General features: G+C 30.4%; 2 protein-coding genes and 1 pseudogene across 4 annotated transcripts; 2 read left to right on the top strand and 1 right to left on the bottom strand.

Moving 5' to 3' along the window:
* Window positions 1-4,844: 4,844 nt before the first annotated feature.
* LOC145069548 (2,3-bisphosphoglycerate-independent phosphoglycerate mutase-like) lies at window positions 4,845-7,415 on the bottom strand. 2 transcript variants are annotated; one of them, XM_079016483.1, is made up of 4 exons: window positions 7,372-7,415; window positions 6,527-6,622; window positions 5,218-5,561; window positions 4,845-5,133 (listed from the first exon to the last, which is right to left on the bottom strand). In XM_079016483.1, exons 3-4 carry the CDS (start codon window positions 5,311-5,313, stop codon window positions 4,972-4,974), a joined length of 258 nt encoding a protein of 85 aa, XP_078872609.1. In that variant the 5' UTR covers window positions 5,314-5,561; window positions 6,527-6,622; window positions 7,372-7,415; the 3' UTR covers window positions 4,845-4,971. The 2 variants fall into 2 exon arrangements, with proteins under 2 accessions (XP_078872609.1, XP_078872610.1); XM_079016484.1 differs by lacking the exon at window positions 7,372-7,415 and adding an exon at window positions 7,096-7,134.
* LOC145068271 (transcriptional activator DEMETER-like) lies at window positions 6,140-7,643 on the top strand (annotated as a pseudogene).
* A 1,737-nt stretch (window positions 7,644-9,380) lies between these two features.
* On the top strand, window positions 9,381-11,722 carry LOC145069234 (GDP-mannose transporter GONST3-like). Of its 2 annotated transcripts, none has more exons than XM_079016178.1 (3): window positions 9,381-9,513; window positions 9,602-9,917; window positions 10,084-11,722. In XM_079016178.1, the coding sequence occupies exon 3, from the start codon at window positions 10,090-10,092 to the stop codon at window positions 11,176-11,178; it is 1,089 nt and encodes a 362-aa protein (XP_078872304.1). In that variant the 5' UTR covers window positions 9,381-9,513; window positions 9,602-9,917; window positions 10,084-10,089; the 3' UTR covers window positions 11,179-11,722. The 2 variants fall into 2 exon arrangements, with proteins under 2 accessions (XP_078872304.1, XP_078872305.1); XM_079016179.1 differs by having other exon boundaries at window positions 9,387-9,917; window positions 10,084-10,160; window positions 10,289-11,722.
* Window positions 11,723-16,394: the final 4,672 nt, after the last annotated feature.

Here is a 16,394-nt window from a genome sequence, read left to right as displayed (position 1 = left end):
TCCCATGCATCATAAGAGCTTGTTTTATGTCTTTTTGAGCTCAAAGTCTCATGCAAGCACGTAAAGTTTGTAACTTTACGTGCTAGATCGATTGTAGAAGCTTGGATCTATCTTTTGATCAAAGGTTGTACATCAGAAAATCGAGGATTTAGAGTATTGACGTGACCGACTTGGCGAATCCGTTCATGGGACTCGATGAGTCCAGGGTTTTGAGTCCCATATCTATTGAAGGTCAAAAGAACTCAGTTGAGTGTTAGAATGGTTGTAACCAGACATAAAGAGTGACCCAACACATTGGACATAATTTTAGACCTGGAGTTCATGGGACTCGAAGAGTACTAGAACAGACTCGGCGAGTCCAAGGCAATCTTCTTAAGATTGAATATGAACTCGACGAGTTGTTCATGCAACTCGGAGAGTCGAGGACATGACTTGTTCATCAGATGAAGGTGGACTCGACGCGTATTCATACAACTCGGCGAGTCGGATGAGTTTCATGCGATGTTCATACAAAAGAGGAACTCGTCGAGTCAATGCCAAACTCGACGAGTCGAGACGTGGATAAGGACGAGTAAAGGGTTAGGGACTCGACGAGTTGACGGCCCAACTCGGCGAGTCGGTCAACTTGAAGTTGACTTTGACTGGTCTTGGACTAACCCTGTTTAGGGTTGCACGTGCTGTGTGTTGACTTGAAGGCTGTCGTGTAGGAATCGAGGAGTCGAAGGGAGCCGACTTGTGCGCCGAGGATAATTCAAACACTGCACGACATTGAGGTGAGTTACCTTCCAGTAGGGGCGGGTCTAAGACCACCATGCCGGCCCACCAAAAAGGGGTATTTAGAAGATGATTGTCTTTGTGATAATTATCTTGGTCTGATTATGTGTTTTGGTCATGAGATTTAACTGTATGACATGTTATGTGTGTAGTAGGGATTAGCTTCCCTGACAGTGGTCCTTAGGACTTAGGGGTAGGTCAGTACCCGGATATTCTTGACTGTATGCTTATATCTGTTGTTGCATGCTAGTGGTAGGGGGTGAAATAGTCCTCATTTACCGGTTGAAAGATACCGATGATAGTTACTGGTTGAAAGATACCGATGGCAGTTACCGGTTGAAAGATACCGATGTTTATTACCGGTTGAAAGATACTGATGATGGTTACCGGTTGAAAGATACCGACGATATTGTATGGTATGTGGTATGATGAGGGGAACTCGCTAAGCTTTGTGCTTACAGTTTTGGTTTTGGTTTTAGTTACCTCTTCGTCGAAGGGGAAGGAGCCGGCAGTGTAGCAGCGCATCACACACACACAGTTTCCGCATTGAGTTTCTAGGATTGTACTCTGATTTTCATTACTTTTGATTTCATGGTTGAGACACAACATTATGATTTTGTAAGATGTTGTTTTATCGACAATGTTTTGGTAAAATATTTATTAAACATATTAATTCAAAAATGAAATTTTCGGGTTTGAATTTTGGGATGTTACAGATTCACTATTTACGACATGCATAGCCGTGTCGATTTAATCGCGAAACTTCAAAAAAGCATAACTTCTTCATACGAAGTTGAATTTTAGAGTTCTTCATATGCACAAAATCATTGTCACAACTATTATAACTTTAGTTAAGAGAATTTATCCTAAATAATCTCTATCAAAATGTAGTTTTATTGCTTATCGATAAATCCCCTAAAAGACTTATAAATATATATTTTGCAACGCGCAATACTAGCAATCTTCTTATTCGAGGGTTCAAATTATAATAATTATCGTTTATTATATGTTAATTGGCTAGCTCGAAGTTGCAGACGTTACATATACATACATGTATATATAGCTATTGTTTTTAAATTATAGGTAATGGAAAAAAATATTTAATGTTTACTTTAACATATAAACTAATAGATGAGTATGTTTATTTACATGTATTTATTGTTATTCATCATATTTTATATTTTTTTTATGAACTTTTAAAATAATCTTTAAAATTATATATAAATTATTTTCTAACATACGAACTCATATTAAATTTTAATTAAAATTATTTTGTTTTACAAATTCATTAAAATAAAATGGATCATACTTCTGCTAAAGAGCAATCTGAAATAATAAAATTATATTTGGATGACAGGAAAACGAAAAATATATCTAATTGTATCAAATGGTCAAAGTTCATCTATCATGTGACTTTTTTCACATGAAAAAATTGGTGTCTGATTACAAATAAAACTTATATTGTTGTGTATAAATAAGTGTTTAGAAAATTTTAAATAGTTTATAAAATATTATTTTCTTACAACATCTTTTATTATTGTTTGTAATAAAATTTTATTGTTAATTTTTGTTTTCATTTGTTATATATTTTTTTTATATATGTTTATTTCAACAACTTAATTTTCTGATTTGTCATATATAAATTTTAATTTACTTCACTATGGTTATTTTATTTTTACAATCAATTTAACATTTTATTATATAATAACATTATTTTTTTCATTAATACACAAATAAAAACTATCTCATATATTTTGAAAAACAACTTCACATATTTATTTGAATTTATGATTTTATATAAATAAAAAAACATAAACCTATTAATTAATAATTTATTAAAAATAATTAATTAATAATTATAAAATTTTATCTTTAAAAAAAAGTTATTAGTAAAAAATTAATAATAACTAGGAAAAGGCCCGTGCGTTGCATGAGTCATTCTTTTTAGAAAAATAAGGGTAGAATAATATGATAGACGAAAACTACAAAAAATAAAGAAAATGATTGATTTTAGCAACTTTTTAGAAAACATTTGACAAAAGTCTGAATGCTAAAAAGTTCGGGTTGATAATAGAAGAAAAAAAGTATCAAAATAGAATAATCTTGAAAAATGAGAGACAAAACTGTAAATGGATTAAAGAAATGAAACACTTTTGAGAAAATATAAAAAACATGTAAGAAAAGTCAAAACTGAATATTTTTAGAAAAAAAAAAATAAACGATACAAGAATACGGTAGACGAAAATTATAAAGAATAAAGAAAAATGGTTGTAAAGAAGTAAAAGTGAAAGTTTAGAGACAAAAATATAAAGAAGTAAAAATAAAGTGCCAAAATTCTAAAGAGGAAGAGTTTGTTGAAACTTTAGTGGCCAAATTATAAACAAGTAAAAATATAGTGGTTAAAAGTAAAAGTTTAGTAGCAAAAATATATAAAAAAATAAAAAATAAATAAAGTGCAAAAACTATAAAGAGGAAAAGTTTGTTGAAATTTTAGTGACAAAATTAAAAAAAAAAAAAGTAAAAATAAACTGGTAAAATTATAAAAGAATAAAGATAAAGGGTTTTAAAGAAGTAAAAGTAAAAGTTTAGTGGCAAAAATATGAAGAAGTAAAAATAAAGTGGCAAAATTATAAAAATGAAAAGTTTGTTGAAACTTTAGTGGCAAAATTAAGAAAAAATAAAAATATAGTGTTAAAAGTATGAACATGGAAAAAAAGTAAAAATAAAATGGTAAAATTATAAAAGAATAAAGAAAAAAGGTTTTAAAGAAGTAAAAGTAAAAGTTCAGTGACAAAAATATGAAGAAGTAAAAATAAAGTGGCAAAATTATAAAAATAAAAAATTTGTTAAAACTTTAGTGGTAAAATTAAGAAAAAATAAAAATATAATGTTAAAAATATAAACATGAAAAGTTAAACTTCCCATGTCCTTTAATATATATATATATATATATATATATATATATATATATATATATATATATATTATATATATACTAGTTTATAACCCGTGGAAACCACGGTTACAAAATTAATTAAATATTCATAATAAAAAATTCAAAATTATTAATCAATTATTTATATAAAATTTTAAATACATTATTAATTAATAGATTTTTTTATTAGTTATGTAAAATTATAATTATTGATTCAAATAAATATGTGTAATTAATTTATCATATATATTAGACTCTTTTTATTTGTGAACTAATGAAAACAATAATATAAAATTTAAAATTTAAAATAAAGAATAAATAGATTGACAAATAACGTCACATTAATTAGGAGGTTTAATGAATTTAAAATGAAGAATTAATAGAATGACAAATGACATCATATTAATTAGGAGTTCTAATATTATGACACTTGGCAAAAAGACTACTCTTTTATTAGTGTATATAATAATAATAATAATAATAATAATAATAATAATAATAATAATAATAATACCTAGGTGGGGAACCCCCGCGTTGCGGGGGTTGGATGCGGGGTCGGATGTGAGAACATTTATATTTTGAATACCGTTATGGGGTAGTTTCTTTCTTGTTTCGTCTATCTTATGTAGATACTCTTACATGGACAATTTGTTTATAGAATGTGATGGCTTGGCTATGAATTTTGTACAAAATATTAACTTTGTAGCAAAGTATTAACTATAGAATGCAGGTTGGTTTGGCAGATAAAAAAGGAAAGGGATGGAAGAGGAATTGTTGGTGCCGACTCTGATTAAGTCTTTATGATTATTTTAAACTATTAATTAGGCTGATATTGCTAGCGTTAGCTAGGGTAATTACACCCACATTTATCAAATTTTAAATCTATTTGGGGGGTCGGATGTGAATATCTCCAACTTATAGCATTGAAAATGTGCGAATGATACCACTTTACCACCACAATGGAGCATTTAATCTAAAGAATGTGAATTTTGTTGATATGGTAATTTAGTATAATATGTACCTTTTTGAAAGTAAAACGCCCTAATATGAAAATAAAAAGGTAAGGCGTAAGTGTAATGTTGGAGTAGAACGAAATAAAAGTAGAATGCTATAGTACATACAAATATATCGAACTTTATTTCTATTTCTTGCATTTATCCCATTAACTTATTATGTTAAACGTTTAAAGAAGCTACAAAACAATACATACGACTCTGTTAAATTCCAATTCTTTAGTTCTAACATTCAAATAGGAGTTACTGCTAACTTACTGGCAGAGTGTGAGAGGTTAAAATTTGAACATTTCCCTCTTTATCAACATCATGCTCTCCTTTCTTGTTCATTTTCACCATGTCCTCAGCATTACCATGATCTACAGTCACCACAAATATTCCACCCACTTGATCTAAAACATCGAAGATCATCTGTTTCACAAAATCAAATTCATTCATATACAATCAAAAACATAAAACAAATTAACAATTTTCAAAAATATTTTTTTTTTTTACCTTAACAGCTTCTTTAGCAGCCTTGCATGCTACAACAGTAGCCTCAACATCACCGGTATGCCCAACCATGCCACCATTTGGTATGTTCAAACACATCTAAATGCAACAAATAGCAACCTACTTTTAATTTATTTCTTTTCCATTTTTGAATTTGTATATAAAAACTAAGGATAACATCACGTTCCTTCTGACCATTCTCCAAAGCTTTCGTCTTTGGTTAAACATTAAAAGTAATTCAACTATCACTTGGAATCTCAATATATTCTTCCAGCTCAACATTGAAATATCCAGACCAGTTTCCATTCCAGAAAAATGTCATAAGATGTCTGAATTTCACTACCTCACTGTTAATCAAAAAGTCAAAACATGATCACCTCAAGATTCAAGAAATCAAGATTTTTTTAGGGTTAAATAATCAACACCATTTACCAAATTGTTGCAAAGTCAAAGATCTCTCTGCTTCTTAAATTTTTAACTTTTTTGACAAATAAACCCTTCAGGAAAAAAACCGGCCCATGATTTTTTTACCAAAAAAAGTATATATGGATAGTTTGGGCAAGAAGTGTTGAAATCATTATTTTTTTTATCCAAAAAAAAGTATGAAGGGGCAATTTGGACAAAAACTATGAAAATAATAATTATTTTTTACCGAAAAACATGTACAGGTACTTTGGTCAAAGAAACGGGTAGAGAGTAAATGACAATTTTACCCTTACATTCCAACAAACATATTTCACAATATGGAAAAGAAACAACCATTTATAGTTGTTTGTCTGAACAAAATGCTTAACCCAATTAAATCATTAAGTCAAAAAGAAACTCTAACTACAAGAATTATGACAGATGAGTTCTAAAAGTATTCATAAATCTTATATATTATGTGTTCTGTTATCTATACTAATATAGTAATATATAAAAATGCATGGATTATTTGCTAAGTATTCGTGGATTGGGGCTGAAAAGTGTTGAAGTGTGTGCGTCTATTAACACTTCACCATCTTGCCTTTCCGGTATGTTAACAGTACATTAAGTTTATATATATATATATATATATATATATATATATATATATATATATATATATATATAAACTTGACGTATTGGAAGAGATTTTATTAAAAAATAAAAATATATCTTTTTTTCAGGTTGACATAAATGTTGGAAGGATAGTAGTGAGACTGGGGTGGGTCCCACTCCAACCACTACCAGAATCTTTTTGACTTCATCTCTTGGAGATGTAAGTAATAGTGTAATACATAAAATATATAAATATACATATATTGTTTTGTTAAAATACTTCTAAACTTACTTTTTCACACAGGTATCCCGTGTTGGAGACGATTCAGAAATATCTCTGGCCTAGACTTTGCAAGCTGGATCAGTTGACATTGTAACCAACCTTACCCTAAAATCATTCATATCAACAAAACAACGTCGAAAACATTAGTTTTATGTATATATCGTTTTATGAAAACTTTAAGCTAATTAACATATACTTAAATAACAGATACAATTTACACTACCAAATGATCACATTAGGAAAGGTAAGAACCATTCTAACTTGAAGAAAAGAGATACGAAGTTTTTGATTTCTTGATTAATTTAAAAAAAATGCAGGTTTTTTGCACGAAGAGTAAACCAAACTGTAACGCATGCCCAATGAGAGAAGAGTGTCATCACTTAATTTGCAAGTGCTTTCGCAAGGTAAAGTATATATACATACATTCAGGTGCTCTGAATGTGTTCAGATGAGAAACAGGACACTATTAAGCAATAAGCATAGTGAAATTGTTGCAAATATTATAATAACAAAAGCGATGTCTAAATGATGCAGTGCAAGGCTTGCTCTCCCAGGACCAGAAGAAAAGAAAACAGTACCTTCTGTACCAAATGCAACTGAATCAAATCCAATCCCCCCTCTATTCACTACACCCATGTCATTACCTCCATCCGAAAACAACTACACTTCAAACACACAATCTTTTGGGAGACAATGTGAACCAATCATTGAAGAACCAACAACTCCAGAGCCGGAAACAACAGAATTATCATTAAGTGACATTGAAGATCAATACTATGATGATGATGATGATGGAGATGGAGATGAAATCCCAACTATCAAACTTGACATGAATGAATTCACAATGAACTTACAGAAAATGCAAGAAAGTATGGGCATTCAAGGTGATATGTCAAAAGCTTTAGTTGCTTTGAATCCACAAGCTGCTTCTATACCTACACCAAAGCTTAAAAATGTTAGTCGGCTTCGAACTGAGAATCAAGTGTAAGCCTTCTATATTCCTTTTAAAAGATTGTGAAAATTAACAACATAAACAAATAAATAAATAGATTCAATTTAATTTACTCTATAACTATGATGCAGGTATGAGCTTCCAGACTCTCTATCCAATTTTAGGAGGGGATAGTAGTACAACTTTCGTGTACTGGGAAGGGGTGTATTGTTACTTATTGCCTCAATTACATGACACTATTTCATTCGTATAGTTGCCAACCAACCAGCTATTAAGGTTCTTGGGTTTGGGATTCCGAACTTAGCTTTTCAACCGGTTAGTGGAACACCGAAACCCCTACACCTTCACTCAAAAGAAAATTAATTAGAAATACTTTATGGGTACTTGAATCTTGATAATGTTGGTGTTGGCACATGTGCAAAAATTCATTAATATAAAAAATATTATGTTCAACACATGAAATAAAGCATATATAGATGATGAAATTCTCAGGGGCATTTTATCAAACACATTGCAGGCACAATTAGAAAGATAAGTGTATATATGGAAAAGAAGGGAACCTACCCTACACTTCATTTCAGATGCGGGAATCTGCTTCGTCACCGACGCTGATCCTCACCACCACAGCCTCCTGACGACGATTTTAATTTCGATTTCATAAAGTTATCGACGGCGATGGAAGTAGAACAGTAAAAATCGTGGAATTGAGAAACAAATGGTGGAATGAACTTGATCCTACAGTCTTCCCTGTCTTCCCTCACCTTCCGTCTTCCCCCAAACCAAATTACCTGAGGAAAATCTTAGCAGTCGCTCCTGAGTAGTTGTAACCATCCGGTGCGTATCATAAACTGAAAAACTGAAATCCCCAAATCTCCCAAAACCGATGTCTTCATAGGAACAACGAATAAAAGATAAGTAGAAAATCAAAATTACCCGGTTATCACTAACTGGAATAGCCCATAAGACGAAGGATTTATGGACAAATAAAAAAAACAGAGAAAGAAGGTAATGAAAAGGTACGTGAACTCTTAGCTAGAGCAGGTGGTTATGTCTCCAATTTAAAGAAAGATGGTGATGAAATCGAACCAACCAAGCTTGATATTAAGCATTGTTATTGACAGTGAAACTCTGCTCGAGAAATAACCAAGCCACTAAAGAGAAAAAAGAAAACGTGTTTCATCGGAATCGGAAGCGTAAGAAGTCGATGCATGCATCTTCATTCTTAAAGACCGAAATCGCCGATGTTGTCAAGCTCATCACGGGAAACACCGATCTGGTCTCCCGCAAAATACTCAGAACTGATTCGTATGGTGTGCTGGTCATAATCGATAATATCTGCCCTGTATCGGTGGTTCCAATGGCGTGATGGTGATAATCTACACCTAACTGGCCGATCGAGTGGAGCAAAAAACCCGAAAACGTCGAAGCCGTTGATGACTTTGACTCGGTGTAGAAGACAGCGGGTGAAAAGGAAGACGGTGGAAGGATCGGTCGCGAACAATCTGAAATGAGTGGGAGGTGTGCCGATTGTGTTTAGAAGTGTCCTTCAAAAATAGAGAAATCTAGAAAAGAAATGGTGGGAAGCACAAGAAGCGATGCAGAACTGGTGAGGGAGACGTGGGAATGACATGTATCGGAGCCCATCTTTATTTTACACCGTTAAGAATTCAGGGGACCAAACAGCCAATATCACAAAGTTTAGTGTCAAAAATCTGAACCACTACAAATACGAAAACTTATGGGTCATTTTTTGCCAAAAAATCAAGATGTTTACTATTCCTAAGAAGTGTCCATCTTTAATATATATATATATATATATATATATATATATATATATATATATATATATATATATATATATATATATATATATATATATATAAAAGAATAATAATAATAAAACACCATCGTCATTATGCTTTGTTCATTTTCTTTCTTCCTCAGAGGGAGTATTATACAATAAAACCCGTCGTTTTCTTCCCTTTCCAAATCCCTTGCTTTCTTCACTCTCCAAGTTCACGGCACACTCTCCGCCAGAAATAAGGTGGGTACGTCGCTCTGAATCTCTCTTGAAATTTACAGATCTGTTTAAACTTTCATTACAGATCACACGACTATAATGCTGTGTGTAGATTTATGGAATCTACAAAGAATTTTTTTGCTGTGTTTGCAATAGCAAGTTTGTTTCTTTGCATTAATTTTGTCGGCAGAAGTATGAGTTGCGCATTTCCATAGATTTTTGTTCGTAGTAAAAAAAACTTATTAGTGTTTTTGACCCCGCTGCTAACTCCGGTTCTCTCCGGACGAGAGACGACCTTCATCGCCGTCAGTCGAATCAGTCCCTCACGCGATTCCTCCGCCTCGACAACTCCGGCATGGCGGCACTACAGTCTCCACCGTCGATCCCTTCCTCCCTTCATCAGCGACAACTGCGACACACGGAATCAGGTAAACATCTTCATCTTTCTTATATTTACAAATCATAATCGATCCATCTGTTCTTCATAACGTCGACTCATCTGTTCTGAATCAAAAAATGTTACGTTTGCTGTTGGATTAAATTAAAAACGAATGTATTCATAAACTTTTATCAAATCAACTTATTTGATTGCAGATTTAGATGACAAATGATGTGGAAAACCCTAAAAAAGATCCCCTCCCTCCTCCACCTATCATTGAATCAAAAAACTGGTATGATATTTTCCTCCAACAAGTTTCAGTATACGGAATAGCAGCAGGATACTGCTTATCTGCTTCTTTACTCTCCATCATCAACAAATGGGCAGTTATGAAATTCCCTTACCCTGGTGCCCTAACAGCTTTACAATACTTCACAAGTGCATCAGGCGTATTCCTTTTCGGGTCCCTCAACTTTCTCCAACATGACAGATTAGACCCTCAAACAATGTGGCGTTTCCTTCCAGCTGCTATTATCTTCTATCTTTCCCTCTTCACAAACAGCGAACTCCTCCTTCATGCAAATGTTGACACCTTCATTGTATTTCGTTCAGCAGTTCCAATCTTTGTTGCCATTGGAGAAACCCTTTACCTCCACCAACCATGGCCTTCACTAAAGACATGGCTTTCACTTGCAACCATTTTTGCAGGGAGTGTGGTTTATGTCATCACAGATTACCAATTTACCCTCATGGCGTATACTTGGGCTTTAGCATATCTTATAAGCATGTCCATAGATTTTGTGTACATAAAACATGTGGTAATGACAATCGGTTTGAACACATGGGGTCTTGTTCTTTACAATAATCTTGAAGCTCTGTTACTTTTCCCATTGGAGTTGTTGATAATGGGGGAATTGAAGAAGATAAGACATGAAATTAAAGAGGAGACAGATTGGTATTCTTTTGAGGTGATTTTGCCAGTGGGTTTATCGTGTTTGTTTGGTTTGGCGATTTCTTTTTTTGGATTTTCTTGTAGAAGGGCGATTTCGGCAACGGGTTTTACAGTTCTTGGGATTGTGAATAAGCTTTTAACTGTGGTCATTAATTTGATGATTTGGGATAAACATTCGAGTTTTATTGGGACAATTGGGCTTTTGATTTGTATGTTTGGTGGGGTTATGTATCAGCAGTCTGCTAGCAAGAACCCTAATTCCAAACATGTTGATGTTAAAGAAGCTGTTGTACAAGAAGATGAACAACAAAAACTGCTTGAAATGCAAAATGTCACCACTTCAGAGGAAGCAAAATGACATACATTTTTTTTACACATATGTTGCAGTAGTGTACACTGGAAAATTGTTATTTTAGTTAAAATATTGTAGAATAGGTCAAAGATTCATTTTTTTAGAGTAAATTACACGAATGGTCCCTATGGTTTGGGATAATTTGCGTGATTGGTCGCTAACTTATTTTTTTTAACTCGGAAGGTCCTTGTTGTTTGTTTTTGTTACGCGTTTGGTCCCTACTGTTTGTTTTTGTTACGTGCTTGGTCCCTATCTTAGCTAAAAAGACTATTATTTAAATATGAAAAAATGTTAGGATAGGTAAGGTAACGTGAGGAGATGGGGTTGGAGGTGTGTTTATTTAAATATATTAAAAAAATCAAGGGCAAAATAGTATTTTTAGGTAAGAAAGGGACCAAACGCGTAACAAAAACAAACAATAGGGACCTTCCGAGTTAAAAAAATAAGTTAGGGACCAAACACGCAAATTACCCTAAACCATAGGGACGATTCGTGTAATTTACTCTTTTTTTTTTAATCAAATGAGGACATCATATGTGCTTATTGCCCATTAAGATTTATCAAGTACCAAATGTTTGGTATCATTTTGTTAGAAATAGTTATTTGTTTCTTGTATAATTCGTAATTGTACACAATTTATGTTTTTTATGAAGATAGTTTTACATGCTTTTTGTGCAATTGTTACAATTGTGCCAAATATTACTAAATTGATTTGAAATAAACAAGCCCCGACTTAAAATTGAAGAATATTGTGAAATTTGTTTTCGGGAATATTAGGATAAAATTGTTATTTAGTCTCATTTAGACAATTTGTTCTTGGGTAAATAACACAAAAGACATTAAGTTTACACTAAAATTCTAATTGTTTTTTTTCTTAAATTTGACACTGTGTTTTTCAATTTTTTACAATTCTGATCACTTGACTGGTGCTGATGTGACATGATGATGTGCCTGACACGTCAAAATTGATTCTTTTATGGAACACTAAGTTTTTATTTATTTATTTATTTATTTATTTTATTTTTTGACATTAAGTTTAATTTTTTCTTTCAATTTTGACACTCAAATTTTTTTTATTCCAAATCAAACATCGTTTTTTTCAATTTTATTCAATGTTGACCATTTTCCATTTGAAACCGTATAAATATTTTTTTATTACATTTTAAACCATATAAATACATTTTTTTCATTTAGAAACGATATTTTTAATTTTTTTTTTTATTTTTAACATTCAAAGCATAATATTATGCATAAATATGCATTAGTTATATCATGAGAACCAAACTAATCATAAGTTTTGAATAAAATATACAAATTTTACGGGTTACAAACCTGACCTCTGGGCTTTGATCGGCTATTCGCCTCCAAACTCATTTAAAGTTGCATATTTAATATAAAATATAATTTTTATATAACTAATACATATTACACATAAAATTATAGTTTTGAAAGTAAAAGAAACCTTGTATTTATACAAACATATGATTTTTAAATGAAAAAAATGTATTTATACGGTTTAAAATGTATTAAAAAAATATTTATACGGTTTTTAAATGAAAAATAGTCAACATTGAACAAGAATGGAAAAAATGATGTTCGATTTGGAATAAAAAAATAGAGTGTCAAAATTGAAAGAAAAAATTAAACTTAATGTCAAAATTGAAAAAAAAAGTGAAAACTTAGTGTCTTTTTTGGAAAAAAAAAATTCAATTTTGACACGTCAGCTTGTCATGTCAGCATACCACGTCATCAAAACTGACATGTCATCATGCCACATCAACAGCTAACCGGGTTGACCAATCAAGTGGTCAGAATTGTAAATAATTGGAAAACACAATGTCAAATTTGAGACAAAAAAACAAATGTCAAATTAGAATTTTGATGTAAACTTAGTGCCTTTTATGCTATTTGTCCTTTGTTTTTGGTCTAAAAAAATAAATTGATTTTATGCATACAACATTTTACTTATACAACCCCTTATGGTCTGTTTCTTTTGTTTGAACGAATAAGATGTTGAAGGGATAAATGATGTAAAATGTGTTGTATGGATAAAGAACTTTCTCTGGAGTTTAGGCTGGTTTGAATGAGAGTAAATTACTATTATACCCTTGAAATATATAATTGTGAATGTAAGCATTACTCAAGTGTAAAGTAGACGTTTGAATGCATAAAGACTCTATTATTCCACTTACTTCGTCAAATATACTTTATGTAATTAATAAAAAGAAACTTATATACAAAAAGGTGAAGTTGGTGGGGATTATGATAGAGTGAAGGATAAAATTGTCATTTACTCATGTTTAGTGTTCATTTGGTTCGCTTATTCAGTGCAAAACAAAAAACAAAGATACACCATTTACCAATTTAATGGGGGAAAAACAGATTCTAAATCTTCTAAGCTATAAACGAGTGTTTCCTTATATTGACACATAAATAACGAAATTGAACTAAACCTTAAATGGGACTACACATTTACCATTATGCAAGGGCTTGTGATAGTAACATATTTTATGATATACCACCAAAATCCTAAATTAGTAGCAAGATAGAAAATAGTAAATAACACAAAATTATTTGATTGATAAGTAGATTTGTTGGTCATCTTTAGTAAAATACATTAAATGGAAAAATGTGAAGAAAATGTTTATGACCTTTTATACAATTTTATTATTATTTATAAAATTGGACCAACAGACCATTTAAATAGAATAAAAGATAAAAGAATAAATAAGTACATTGCTATAAAAGGTAAAAGAATAAATAAAGTTCATTGTTATTATAAGTAAAAAATAAAGACCATCAAAAGTTCATTTATTTTTCTTATTAGGACATTATGTAATAATACTTGAAAATTATAGAAAATCTATTATGTTTTGGCAAATTTACGGGTTAATCATTATTATTTATTTTTTCCTATCAAACCATAAAACTTTTCAAAATGGTTTATTTGGAAATTTACAAATGACACCTAGTTAAAACGATTAATTTGGAAAAACATTTGAAACTTTTATGGTTTTATTGGAAAAAAATAATATCATCAATGGTTAAACTACAAAACCGTCCAGAATGTAATGGTTTTTTGGTAATTTCCCAAGAAAAACCTTACATAATTATGAAAATTGTTTTATATTTGGATAAAATAGCTATAATCAAGTATATTTTCAAAGCACAAAACTGTAATAGTAATAAATGAGAGTAGAACAGTGTACTAAACAAATCAAAAGAAGTATATTGTTATTTCTTGTATTGACCCTAGAAAGAAAAAAGTTCACGTTACCTTGGTAGAGTATGAAAAAAAAAAGAACTTGAGAATTAATGGCCATGGAAGCTTTAAGAAGTTATAAACGAAATAATTAAACTCCAAATAAGTTATAAAAACAATCCTTTTTCTTATTTAAAAAAAAAATCAAATTGTAATTTGATTAAAGGATTAAAAAAAATTATTTCTCTATGAATTACATTAGTAAAAATATGTTATACTGTAATCTTTTATTTTGTTCTACGATAGAATAAAAAAATTAGACTTACTAAGAAATACAAATTAACAAGATTAGAAGAAATCACATCCGTTAATAATGGTTCATTCCATTCTTTCAGATATAATAAGATCGAAGTCATCACTTATATGTTTCTCACATTTAACCTTTCCATCGACTTCATTTACATAACAAGTTGTTTAGCATAAACAATTCATATAATAAACTAAAGTTAAAATTTCCATAAACAAACTATGATGATATTTATACGTTTATTATACAAGAACAGACAAATCATGACAAAACAAGAAACAAAACGATGTTATAAGTGTAATGTTTGACGAGTATTAGAATGAGACTAATATCAATAGTATGAAAATTGTAATCTTTTTGGGTGTAACTGAACATAACTTACTATTTTCACCTCTTCTTTTATTTGTGTAAAAAACATAGATGTCTCGTAATAACACAAACCCATAGACCCTTTGATCATATATTATCATATTGATATAATAATGTGTTGAATTAAGAATTTAGGTTTTCTTTAACGACAAGCTATCCAATATTTGTATTTAATAAAAACACATGTTAATCGACTTTCCATATATTGAATAATTTTATAATTTGGCTTTGGCCCGTTTCTTTATTTGGTTGATTAATTTGTATTTACCACCAAATGAACAAAATTTTTGGATGCAATTGCAATCATGCAATAATGCAAATATGCAATCCAAGCGAACTTAAAATACAAAAGGCCCGAATATTTATTAAGCCCAAGCCTTTTCGTTTTGAGAGGATTATCATTAGTTAAAGCTTAATGATTAGGCTACAAAATTTGGACTATTTTGAATGGGCCATTAAACATGAACTTTTTTTTTTTGGTCGGGGTAGCACCATAAAATATAATTAATTTATTTTATTTTATTTTATTTTATTTTATTTATTTATTTATTTTTATGAAAAATATAGTTCTAAAAGAAATTTGAAGGATCATATGGGCTATCCAGATAAAACAATAATCAATACATTAAAATAAAATTATATCCGTAATTAAATCCGTTAAAGAAATTTAAATATAATCAAGCATCATTTAGAAACGTTAATTTCTGATCCGTCATTTTAATTTTAAAATTGTTTTTATATTTACACAATAATTATCATTATTACGTGAGTTGAAACTTACATTTCTTTTTAAAAAGTTAGCTCCAATAACATGATTATTTGAAAAAACGTCATAGCTTAATGGTTGAAACTTGAAACGTTTGTCAGCAAACGATTAAATGTAGTTTTAATACTTATTAATGAGAATATATATTTTTTAAAACTTTTTTTTAAACTGAAAGATGATACATCAGCGATCATTTGGTCTAGATATTTCAAAATGAAGTTAACCGAATTGAAATCCATAGACTCCATGGGGTGTTAAGGAGAGAAAGTGGGTAGCTGAACCTAATTTTTCTTTTTATATTATATATATATTTATTTAAAAATAAAAAATTTATAATAACGACAGAGGTCATTTTACTCTAACTCGCCCTGGACATTTAAAGATATTTACATCTTTAGGACCGACTCTAGGTATTGAGGTGGGACTACGGTTTTAAAAAAAATGAAAGGGTTAAACTAAACTATAACCATAAAAATAAAAAAGTTTGTGACATTTTACTAATAATTTGATCTTAACTTTTATTAAATTAAACCAAGGGATCTATTCTTCCTCTTTTTTCTATCTAGATCTAAAATATA

Source organism: Lactuca serriola, chromosome 8, assembly GCF_051521515.1.
Source record: "Lactuca serriola cultivar US96UC23 chromosome 8, Lser_US96UC23_V15, whole genome shotgun sequence".
In the NCBI taxonomy this organism is placed as follows: domain Eukaryota; kingdom Viridiplantae; phylum Streptophyta; class Magnoliopsida; order Asterales; family Asteraceae; genus Lactuca; species Lactuca serriola.
Note: the sequence above shows the minus strand (reverse complement) of the source record. Positions and strands in the feature narration are given on the sequence as shown.

Excerpts from the sequence above, each read along its gene's own strand:
- LOC145069234 (XM_079016178.1), top strand. The coding sequence starts at position 10,090 with ATGACAAATGATGTGGAAAACCCTAAAAAAGATCCCCTCCCTCCTCCA.
- LOC145069548 (XM_079016483.1), bottom strand. The coding sequence starts at position 5,313 with ATGTGTTTGAACATACCAAATGGTGGCATGGTTGGGCATACCGGTGAT. Across the intron at positions 5,134-5,217 it reads CTGCTAAAGAAGCTGTTAAG|ATGATCTTCGATGTTTTAGA; the intron begins GTAAAAAAAAAA and ends TTTGTGAAACAG.